This window comes from Lactuca virosa, chromosome 4 (assembly GCF_052849685.1).
Source record: "Lactuca virosa cultivar CGN04683 chromosome 4, Lactuca_virosa_CGN04683_v6, whole genome shotgun sequence".
In the NCBI taxonomy this organism is placed as follows: Eukaryota; Viridiplantae; Streptophyta; class Magnoliopsida; order Asterales; family Asteraceae; genus Lactuca; species Lactuca virosa.
The window spans coordinates 204,634,396-204,646,342 of NC_136429.1; the positions used below are offsets into that span (position 1 = coordinate 204,634,396).

Sequence of the window (11,947 nt, forward strand, 5' to 3'; positions counted from 1 at the left end):
GTTATTATTGCCGGTACGAGTATTGATGAAAAAAACCAATCTCAAATGAATATAATGAGATTATTATGGATCAAATCACTTTTGAGATTTAAAATATTTTTAACCGAAAAAACATGACAATTTAAATTAGATTATAAATATGGATTGGAGTTCAAAATCTTTATTTTTTGTTTGATTATGAAACAATCTAAGATGTCAAGTGAGTAGGAACCATTTTTCAGATGTTAAAATTATATAGCATCTAACAATTAAATTTTTATATGCATTTTGCCACCAAAAATTGAACATATCACAATTTCTTTTTGTTTCAAAGAAAATCAAATATTTTCTTTAGTTTATAACTAGGTGGGGACCCCGTGTTGCGGGGGCCAGATGCGATAATTTTTATTTTTTTATAGTTTGAGTATTGTTATGGGACTGTAATATTGTTTCGTCATGGATAAACTTTTGTTGTCGGATAAGCTATTTATCGAAATATATACTTCATGGGTTTATCCTTTGGTTGATGGGATGGAACTGGGGAGCCGGATTCCACCGATCAAATAAAATGCCTCCAATATCAAACATTAAGAGGAAAGGTATAGAACTATTCAAATAAAGTGTGTCCGATATGAAACATTAAATGAACAGAATAAATGAAACTAAGACTGAATGTAATTTTTTCATATATAAATAAGTTTGAAGTAACATACAAATCACACGGAACAGGTTTCTGCGTATGTCATCAGAATCCACATGAAAAATATGAAAAGCTTAAGTGTTGATCTCTATTAAGCGTGAACGTTACAGTCTATGACCTGGGTGCAGCATCATAGCCAAAATCCCTCTGCAAGTAAACATGAAGAACGCATGATGTATATAACCCATGGTGCAGCATCATAGCTTCTTTCCCTTGGACTCATAAAGTAACCAATATCCTAAAACATATAATCAATTTTAAACAACATTTTTATCCACTTATTAGAAGAAAAAATAAAATAAAATAAAATAAAGGGTTAGATGTCAAATTATCTCGATTGTTATATCTGTATCAACTCTTGGGCCAGGTAGAAAAGAAAACCAAGGAGATTTCCATGCAGAAGGAGACTCAAAGCTTCTCAGACAAAGACGAACACAAATCCCGGTTTCATTTCTTCAAAATAGACGGTGTGTACTGCCTCCGCACTCGTGGTTCATGGTGATTCCTATAATCTGTATGGACTAAAACAATTCGCCTGCTGACATCAGAATAGCATCTGCCACGTCATCGTTAGCAATAAGGAGACGATTTTCCATTGGATATGGTAACAAAGGTTCATGGTTTTGATCAAGGTGTATGCGGTTGATGAAATCTGATTGGTCGGTTGGATCTACTAAAGGACTTTGAATCTGAATCATTTCCCAATGGTGTGGGAAAAATAAAGATTGGTGAATGATTAAAGATTCGTGGGTGGCAATTAAGTCTGTCATATTTCTAGATCGTTTTTATAGCTACAGTGTTAACCAACCAATCAGAAAGGGTAAAACAGTAATTTAAAAAACAAAAGAGAATCGAAGTTTGTCACATACATTTTTGCCTCTTGACCATAAAATGGATTGACGTCAGGTTGTGGCAACCTCCACTTCCAGGGATGCATGCAAAGAGCAGGAACCTCATTAACTTTTTAAGATGTTCTTTTAAAAAAAGTTACGATACTCAACTTCCCAATATTAAGTGCATTGAGTTTGAAGGTATGCTTTGTGTGGCTATGTAATATGTATGTGTATTCATGTTGTATCATATGGATAACAACATGCTTTTGAAACGAAGTTCTTTAGACTCTAATAAAAAAAAAAAAAAAACCACATTGTCTATTTTAAGAGCTAGAGGAAAAGTCACTATACAAATGGTGGTCTTCTCATGCAGTATATTAGTAAGTATACTACTATATTTGGGCTGCAAATCACAGAAGAAGAAAAAAAAATAGATGAAATTGCAAAAGGGAATTGGTACTGTTACTCTTTTATTGAAAAAATATTAAAATTAGTAAAGGACTAAACTTATATGAACACAACTTAAAATTTCAAAAGAAAAAAAAAACTGTCCATGTTACTCATTTATGGAAGAAAAAAGTTAAAAAAAAATTATAATCCATGCACATGTTCCCTGTATGTGGTACCAGGTTGCTTTAGAAAAGTAAAAAAAAAAGTATCTATTTTTAATCAATGTTATTTTAATTTAGCAATCATGATAGATGGTTGTACATAGTTACCTCATCTAGCATGTAGTTTTTGTTCACATATGAGGGGAATTGAATTTACCTGCACGCACTCCTGAAAGAAATTACAATTTTTATTATTGTGTTACTGGAAGAAAAGAAAAAGGGAAATTTCACGGAAAGTGAAACACCAATAACCAACTAACCTTGATTGACTTTGCAGATATACCAACTATCCAATAACTGAAATAGCAAAAGCCAAAAGATAGCAAAACATCAACCAATTAAAAACTATCCATCAACTTAGATGAGAAAATTATATTTTTATACCAATCATGCGTTTTTCGTGACCAGTAATTATCTCTGGTGGTCACCACTACCGCCATTGACAACTGCAATCCTTTTTTGTTCCCGTGACCAAACAACTTGTTGTAGAACTTGCACTATTACTTGAATAAGAAATACTTAAGTAAAACTACATGCCCATTACTACAGGAAGGAGTAAACTAAGTTGAGGCTGAAATCGCAAAGCCCTAATCTTGGGTGAAATCGCAAAATGAATTTCAGCTACAGGAAGGAGTAAACTAAGTTGAGGCTGAAACAACAAACTCAGAGGCGGAGGAAAAATCAGTAAAACGTTGATGTGTGTAAGAAAACATACCTGTGATAAACATATAGTGAAGTCTTATAGGTATTCAATCCAACAGTTCGGATATAGAAATATGAAAGAAAATTCATGAAAAACTTATAGTCACAAATCCCTAATTCCTCAATTGACCATCCACATATACCTACAAATAAAATAAATAAATAAGAATCCATAATGTAAACAACGACAAAAGCTGAAAACTAATTAAAGAAAAAAATCATACCGTGCAATTTTGGAATCAAAGCAAGAGAAGGAAAGGAAAGAGGAACAATCTGTGCTCAGCGTCGTCGACCGGCTCGTGGTCGACGATTGTGGTCAAGATATTGAGGAAGAACAGGCCTGACCCTCATCCGCCCCGGCGGTCGGCCATGACGAGCAACAGGAGCAACCGGAAGCGGATGAGGCGTGATTCCAGACGGACAATTTTGGGCACACATCTGATGAGAAGAACAGATCGAAAGAGGAATAGAAGACTGTTTAGGTCGACTCGCTTTAGGATAGGAACTGGAAAGCGGGTGCGGTGAAGATAAGGCAGAATCGGTGGGGGGACGTGGGAACGACACGTATCAGCCCCATCCTTATCTATATATATGAATGTTGAAAAACCCATCAATAACTCCATAAATATCACCAAAAAAGAAATATATCATGAAGTAAAACGAAAAAGTTGCTCCACGCACAAATGTAAGAGTTTCTTTGAAAATAAAAAATGAAAAATGTTTTTAAAATAAAAATGATTTATTTTTTTTTTTTGAAAAAAACACAAAATAAAAGTTTTTTTTCTTTCTTTTTTAATACTAATCCATAAATCTAACAAGAAACCTCTACCTCAGCACTTTATAAGAATTATGTATAGTTGTAGTTATTAATTAGTCAACTAATTAAAAAAATTAATAAACAATTATCAAAAGCAGTAAAATTAAAAAAAAAAAAAAACAATTGTATCATATTTAAATTGTTTGAAGATATACATATTTTGTTTCCTTACAAAAATTACCAAATTATTGATTTAAATATGGTAGAAACTCTGATACGAAAATCCAAACGTGATCCATGATAAATATTCTGTTATTTCGTCATTTACTATTAAAATTAACTAGTACTATAGATATTAAGATATATAATTAGTGAAAAAACATGAGATGCGCCAAATATAAAAACAAATGCATTCAACAACATTGGCAAACACAATGCACATTTGAGCTTTCTACAATGTTACAAAAAACAACTATTATTGCGGAGAAAACATAGCGTCTCTTTCATATTTTGATTAATTTTCTACCCAAAAAACTCTCACATTCTGCATGTCATCCACCTCTTTCTTCCATGGCTGAATCATCTTTCGAGATGGACTTATCCGCCACTGACAACCGCCGCCGCCGACCTCGCCACACAACTCCAGCTCAAGCCCACCAATCACCAGCCTTCTCGTTTTCCAGCTCTCACACCTCTCCACACCTTCCTGCTTCACGTAGAACCCGAGGTACACGTGTCCCACCCACCACTCCTTTCGCCTCAGACACCGACAAGTCATGGCAAGCTGAACTCTCATGGCAGTATGAACCCACCGGCTTCCACGACAACCGAGGCAGCAACCTTGGCGCCGCCTTAACCCCCTGGGCTGAACCCAGCCAGTACTCCGTCGCATCTACCCCTGGCAGCCGTGTATTTCGCCGGTCAGCAAATGACTACTTCCTTTCCCGTAACTCCGCTGCAGGCGGCGGCGCTGGCGGCGGTGGTGGTGGCAACTTTCGTAGCTTTACAAATCCGTCGTATGAACATTATTCCGGTCATAGCCGCTTGCCAGGTAGGATTGAACTCCAAAGCTATGTTGGGAAAGGTAACCCTAACAAAAACAATCCTACTCTCAGCAAGACTGCTACTTTCGCAGACATGGTTACTAATAGAGAAAGAACAAAAGGTCGTTTAGACAATGGGCTCAGTCCAAAACTGTCGAGTCCTAGAAAGAGTTATGGTTATGGTGAAGATAGTCAAAAGCTTTCGAGTCCTAGTAAGAGTTATATTGACGAGTTTGATGTTGATGAAGATGAGGATGATGATGATGATGAAGATGAACATGTAGCACCAAAACCGATTGGGGTTTTTGGGTTGTTTAAGTATTCAACAAAACTCGATATTTTTCTTGTGATAATAGGAAGTTTGGGTGCTTTGGTCAATGGAGGATCTTTACCTTGGTATTCCTTTCTTTTTGGAAAATTTGTCAACAAAATTGCTTTAGACGATGACAATGACCAGATGATGAAAGACGTCAAAAGGGTAATAAAATCGTTCTCTTGCATGTTATGCAAATTTATTCATATGAAGTCATCTAGCTAATTTCTGTTCTTAATCATATAACTTCAGATATGTTTATTCATGGTGGCATTGTCTGGACTAGTGGTGATTGGAGCATACTTACGTAAGCTTTTGACATTTTATACGCATGCATGTGATTTATAGTTTTCTTATGAAACTATTTACACGTTTTGTGATTCATATAGAGATTGCTTGTTGGCGACTAGTGGGGGAACGATCAGCTCATAGAATAAGAACCGCATACCTAAGATCAGTTCTACGCCAAGATGTTGCATTCTTTGATACAGAAATTAGCACTAGTGAGATCATGCATGGAATCTCAAGCGATGTTGCTCAAATCCAAGAAGTTATGGGGGAGAAGGTATGTACAACTTTCAAGGATTTATTATTTTTAATTATCTAACATGGTATCAGTATCCAACATTCTCAAAGACGTATTTGAGTCCCACATTGGCTAGACACAATGTCATCTGCCTCTATACATAGAGTCTCTTAAAGACTCTTTTTAAGAGAAAATCCATGACTCCACATATCTAACAACATGTTGGTGTTTTTGAAATACAGATGGCGCATTTTGTACATCACATATGCACCTTCATTTGTGGCTATACAGTTGGATTCATAAGGTCTTGGAAAGTCTCTTTAGCAGTTCTTGCAGTTACTCCACTAACAATGTTTTGTGGTATGGCATATAAGGCGGTTTATGTCGGTTTAGCTACAAAAGAAGTGGTACAAACTTATAAAACAACATTCACGACACACCATTTGAGTTTTAAACATTTTTCAACTATTTGTTTCATATTTCTCACAGAATTCATACAAGAAAGCCGGTGGCATAGCAGAACAAACCATAAGTTCAATTAGAACCGTGTTTTCTTTCGTAGCAGAACAAAAGCTAACAGATAAATACAATATGTTATTGGAAGAATCTATTCCTGTTGGAAAGAAACTCGGTTTTGCAAAGGGTATAGGAATTGGTGTTATATATTTGGTTACTTATTCAACATGGGCATTGGCTTTTTGGTATGGATCAATCTTGGTTTCAAAACATGAGTTATCTGGTGGGGCAGCCATTGCTTGTTTCTTTGGTGTGAATGTTGGTGGAAGAGGTTTAGCTTTATCATTATCTTATTATGCTCAATTTGCACAAGGGACTGTAGCAGCTAGTAGAGTGTTTGAAGTTATTGATAGAATCCCAGCAATTGATCCGTATTCTAGTATGGGAAGAAGGCTTTCGGGTGGACATGGAAAGATTGAGTTCAAGAATGTTTCTTTTGCTTACCCATCTCGACCCACTCTTCCAATTCTTAATTCCCTCAATTTGGTGATTCCATCTCAAAGAACTTTGGCATTAGTTGGTGCTAGTGGTGCCGGGAAGTCAACCGTTTTCGCTCTTTTAGAGAGGTTCTATGATCCTAACGAGGGTAAGTTCTCTTATCCTCTTTAACCTTAAAGAAAAACCACATACATCCAAAAAAATAAAAGTTTTCACTATATGATAAATTGTTACAATCAAACCGATACAAAATTAATGGAAACAGATAGTGTTCAATACAAAATTATTACACACCACAAACTGTTACTTCTTTTACTTTAGCGAATTCTTAATGGTTAACTATATGATAAATTGTTAAAAACCACATGCATCTAGAGAACGAAATTTTTTACTATATGATAAATTGTTACAATCAAACTCACGCAAAATGGAAACAAACAATGTTCAATACAAAATTATTACAAACCACATATTATTTACTTCTTTTACTTTAGCGAATTCTTAACGGTTTTAACTATACGATAAATTGTTAAAAACCACTGGCATCCAGAGAACGAAAGTTTTCACTATATGATAAATTGTTACAATCAAACTGACGCAAAATGGAAATAAACAATGTTCAATACAAAATTATTACAAACCACAAATTATTACTTCTTTTACTTTAACGAATTCTTAACAATTTTAATTTGCACAGGTGTTGTTAAGTTGGATGGTCACGATATAAGGACTTTGCAAGTGAAATGGCTAAGAAGTCAGATGAGTATGGTGGGTCAAGAGCCTGTTCTATTTGCAAACACAATTCTTGAAAACATCATGATGGGAAAAGAAAATGCCACAAAGAAAGAAGCTATCACAGCTTGTATTGCATCAAACGCACACAAATTCATAACAAATTTACCCGAAGGGTATAACACACAAGTTGGGGATAGAGGAACACAACTCTCAGGGGGTCAAAAACAACGTATTGCATTAGCTCGAGCCATGATCCAAGACCCAAAAATCCTTCTTTTAGATGAACCCACAAGTGCACTTGACCCTGAATCCGAAACTCTTGTCCAACAAGCCATTGATAAAATTTCAAAGAATAGAACAACAATGGTGATCGCTCATAGGCTAGCAACTGTAAGAAATGCTGATAGGATTGTTGTCATGGAACAAGGATCGGTAATTGAAAGCGGGAATCATCAACAACTCATGGAAAGAAAAGGAGCTTATTTTGCTCTCATCAACCTCGCATCTGAAGGTGTATCATCAAACCCTAAAAATGGTGGACAAAAAAGAACGACTAGTGCTCAAGATCTTTTGAAATCGAATCATGTACAGGAGATATCAAGATCAGAATACATGCAATCCGTGAATGAAATAGACGAAGTGGAAACAGAAAAACCAAAAGGGAAAAAATCAGGATCGTATATGATTTCAGAAGTATGGAAATTACAGAAACCGGAAGGCGGAATGTTGTTTATCGGGATTATTTTAGGAATGGTGGCAGGGGCAATTTTGTCAATCTTTCCGTTGGTTTTAGGTCAAGCACTAAATGTCTATTTTGATCCCGACACTGAAAAATTAAAAAGAGATGTTAGGTATCTTTGTTTGATTTTAGTGGGGCTTGGAATCGCGATTATTCTAGCTATGACAGGTCAGCAAGGGTTTTGTGGTTGGGCGGGAACGAATCTCACTAAACGGGTCCGGAATGTGCTATTCCGTTCCATTTTGAAACAGGAACCAGGGTGGTTTGATTCCGACGATAATTCAACCGGAATTCTCGTTTCCAGGCTTTCGATTGATTGTATAAGTTTCAGATCGGTTTTAGCTGATAGATATTCGGTTTTATTCATGGGTATGAGTTCGGCTGCTGTTGGACTTGGGGTTTCTTTCTATCTTCAATGGAGGTTAGCTCTTATGGCGACTCTTCTCACTCCCTTTACACTTGGAGCTAGCTACTTTACCTTGTTGGTCAACATTGGACCAAAGTTGGATAATGGATCTTATGATACAGCCACTAGAATTGCTTCGGGGGCTGTATCAAACATTCGAACAGTAGCAACTTTTGCAACTCAAGAAAAGATTGTCCAATCGTTTGAACAATCTTTATCAAACCCTAAAAGAACGTCAGTAAGGAGATCACAGATCACTGGAATGGCGTTAGGGTTCTCACAGGGTGCAATGTATGCAGCTTATACTGTGATTTTATTGTTTGGGGCTTACCTTGTGAAACGAGGCGACACTTCGTTTGGTGATGTTTACAAGATTTTCTTGATTCTTGTTTTGAGCTCGTTTTCAGTTGGTCAACTCGCGGGTCTTGCTCCGGACACGTCAGCAGCTTCCACAGCGATTCCGGCTGTTTTTGGTGTTATTAGTCGTGTTCCATTGATTCGTGGGAAAGGGAGAAAGATTGAAAGCTCGAAGATGTTTGATGTTGAGTTTAAGACGATTACTTTTTCATATCCTTCTAGGCCGAATGTGATTGTGTTGAGGGATTTTAGTTTGAAGGTGAAAGGTGGAACCACGGTGGCGGTGGTCGGAAGTAGTGGCTCCGGGAAGTCTACTTTGATTTGGTTGACACAAAGATTTTATGATCCGATTAAAGGTAAGGTTTTAATGGCGGGAATTGATTTGAGGGAGCTCGATTTAAAATGGCTGCGATCTCAAACGGCTTTGGTGGGTCAAGAACCAGCATTGTTTGCGGGTACGATTCAAGAAAACATCGGATTTGGGAACCCTAATGCTTCATTTGCAGAAATTGAAGAAGCTGCGAAAGAAGCTTACATTCATAGTTTCATCTGTGGACTCCCTGAAGGCTATGATACTGAGGTATGTATTCGAGAAATCATCCGATTTGGGAAACCCTAATTTGTATTTTGATTATAGAGATTTTTTTTTTGGTAAATCGTAATTAGGGTTCGTCATTGTAGGTGGGTCAAAGTGGGGCTCAATTATCCGGAGGTCAAAAACAAAGATTAGCAATCGCAAGGGCGATATTGAAGAAATCAAGAATATTGTTACTAGATGAAGCAAGTAGTGCACTCGATTTGGAATCAGAGAAGAATGTTCAAGAAGCGTTTAGGAAGATTACCAAACGGACGACCACCATTGTGGTGGCGCACCGCCTCTCCACCATCAGAGACGCCAATGTGATAGCGGTGGTCCAGGAAGGGAGGCTGACGGAGTATGGAAGCCATGATAGGCTTATGACTTCACATCATGATGGTGTTTATGCTAGCCTTGTTCGTGCTGAAACAGAAGCAAATGCTTTTGCATAAGTGAAAGCAGGATATATATCTATAGATTTTGAAACCCCATCCCCTTGATGATCACAAGCTATAACATTTTTACTGTAATTTTTGGTGATCACTGCATTCTTCCATTTTTGAAATTCTGGTTACATGAATAATTAATAGACTAATAGTTAATGTGCACTTCTCTTTTCTCTTCTACCAAAAAATAACCATCATTCACCAACCTCCCAATTACAAGCTCACAAAGAGGTGTGAGCATTCGGACTGAACCAGATCGGTTCTTGGATCGAACCAGTTTCGGAAAATATTATAGACTGTGAATCGGACCGGACGAAGCTTACCTAGTAGTTTCGGGTTTCCGGTTTTTGGACTGGTTCAACTTTATATGCATACGGTATAACTCGTTAAAACGTGTTTTAACATTTTATACAATTCGTTAAAATGAATATAACACAAAATGATCAAATTATAGTATAAAATTATGTACAAACTCTAAATTATACGTTGGAAAGAACCGTATCTCAATCTAACTTAAAACAAATGAGATATGTTTGTTTAAATATTTAATAGAACATATATACAAAAACAATTTTGGTTGAGAGAAGTCGGAATGATCGGTTCTCTTTTGTTTCTTTCTATGCGATGTATGAGAAGGAGAGGTCGAGTGTGAGAAAATGTTACCGTTGTTGTACAAATTATGGGAGAAAGGTTGTATGCAATGGTCAAAATCAAATGGATAATTAGTAAAAAGATTTGTAAAGAAATATTTTATTTTAATAATCCGGTCCAAAATCGGTTTTTACCCAGAACCAACCGGACCGGACCGGACCGGACCGGTAAAAAAAATCAGACCGATTTTCATTAATTCCTAAAACCGAGAACTAGCCTGGGGGTCTCAAAAAGGTTAACCATGAAAGTACCGGTCTAGTTCTCGATAAAAGAGAGTTAATCCACAAGTTGGTTTTTGATATTGAACTAGGTATTACACCGCACATGTTGCTATGAAAATTCTATTTATCTACAATAGGCAAGAGATGGATTATAGTAGTATTAGTTCAATTATACAAAATAATGCCTTCTAGTATTTATATAATTAGATAGACTTTTCAAAATACATTGTTGTAGAAGGAGGAAATGAAAATATAATGCTATAATCAACTAATGAATGTATGTTTATTTGTATTTCTTTAATTTAAAGCTAAACAAAACATTATAGAATGTCTTGAAAAGCCTTTAGAGAAATATAACTGAACCTCATCCCTCATGAGCCTCATCTACCATAATCACCCCCAAAATACAATTTCAATTGTGAGAACAAAAAGAATAGATGAATAGATACCAAGGAAATAAGGTTTAGACCTTGGGCTTCAAGGAAATAAAGTTTAGACCTTGTTGGTTGTTGATAATACTGGTTATGTGATCTAAGCCCTTGATTGTGTTTTGGAGCCAAGGGTAAAATGGGAAAAGTGATGCTTCAGACTTCTTGCATGATTAATGATTTTAGTTATGTATGTTTTAAGTTAAAAGTAATTAGATAAGGTTGTGGGGCTCGTCAATACCTTTTCGTGCATATAAAGATCGCCAAAAACGGAGTTGAAATGAAGAAGTTTTGACTGTTTGAAGTTGGAGTGGGATTGGGTGAAAACTCGTCATCACAAGTGACAAGCATGTTGTCACAACGTGAGAGCTGTCACGTGGTGACAAGCAGGCTGTCACGAGGTGAAAACTATGCAGCCCATGCCCACAAAATTTTAGGGGTTTCAAGGTATTTAAATTTAAGGATTGATGTTTTAGGGATTTTCTTAGCCTTCATCACATCTAGAACTCCTTTGGAGCAACCTTAGCCTCCCTCTTCAAGATTTGAGCTCCTCCTCTCTCCTCTCTCCTCTTTCGGATGCTTTTTATGATATTTTGATGAAGCTTAAAGATCAAGAAGGTTCTTTTGGTTGCAAGGAATGATGTTTCAAGTTTGGATCCATCAAAGGCACTACATTTTCTGGACTATTATGAGTAGAGATGCACAAACCCAGGATCCGATCCGGTCAACAATCCGATCCGAATCCGGTCAACAATCCGAATCCGATTTGAAACCGGTTTGATCCGAATTTTTTTAGTTTTTACCAGATTTTTCGACGGTTTAAAACCGGTTTTTGTAGAATCCGGTTTGTGATCCGGGGGTAAATCCGATTTCGAGTCCGAAAAGTCAAACCGGTTTGAATCCGGTCACCGGTTTAATCCGATCCGGTTTGGTCAAAACCGGTTTTGACCGAAACCGGTTTTCGGATCG

General features: G+C 36.7%; 1 protein-coding gene and 1 long non-coding RNA gene across 9 annotated transcripts; one reads left to right on the forward strand and one right to left on the reverse strand.

The window, feature by feature from the left end:
- Positions 1-636: 636 nt before the first annotated feature.
- LOC145107931 (uncharacterized) lies at positions 637-3,397 on the reverse strand. Of its 8 annotated transcripts, none has more exons than XR_013708026.1 (6): positions 3,050-3,397; positions 2,508-2,968; positions 2,384-2,420; positions 2,232-2,292; positions 1,549-1,601; positions 637-1,235 (listed from the first exon to the last, which is right to left on the reverse strand). It is a non-coding gene; the product is annotated as an uncharacterized LOC145107931 (long non-coding RNA). The 8 variants fall into 8 exon arrangements; XR_013708022.1 differs by having other exon boundaries at positions 2,281-2,292; positions 3,050-3,394; XR_013708029.1 differs by lacking the exon at positions 1,549-1,601 and having other exon boundaries at positions 2,281-2,292; positions 2,508-2,744; positions 2,839-2,968; positions 3,050-3,393.
- A 755-nt stretch (positions 3,398-4,152) lies between these two features.
- On the forward strand, positions 4,153-9,829 carry LOC145107933 (ABC transporter B family member 19-like). The gene is made up of 7 exons (XM_079044893.1): positions 4,153-5,103; positions 5,191-5,245; positions 5,328-5,503; positions 5,707-5,871; positions 5,954-6,566; positions 7,116-9,235; positions 9,337-9,829. Exons 1-7 carry the CDS (start codon positions 4,153-4,155, stop codon positions 9,682-9,684), a joined length of 4,428 nt encoding a protein of 1,475 aa, XP_078901019.1. The 3' UTR covers positions 9,685-9,829.
- Positions 9,830-11,947: the final 2,118 nt, after the last annotated feature.

Excerpts from the sequence above, each read along its gene's own strand:
- LOC145107933 (XM_079044893.1), top strand. The coding sequence starts at position 4,153 with ATGGCTGAATCATCTTTCGAGATGGACTTATCCGCCACTGACAACCGC. Across the intron at positions 5,104-5,190 it reads TGATGAAAGACGTCAAAAGG|ATATGTTTATTCATGGTGGC; the intron begins GTAATAAAATCG and ends ATATAACTTCAG. Across the intron at positions 5,246-5,327 it reads GGTGATTGGAGCATACTTAC|AGATTGCTTGTTGGCGACTA; the intron begins GTAAGCTTTTGA and ends TGATTCATATAG.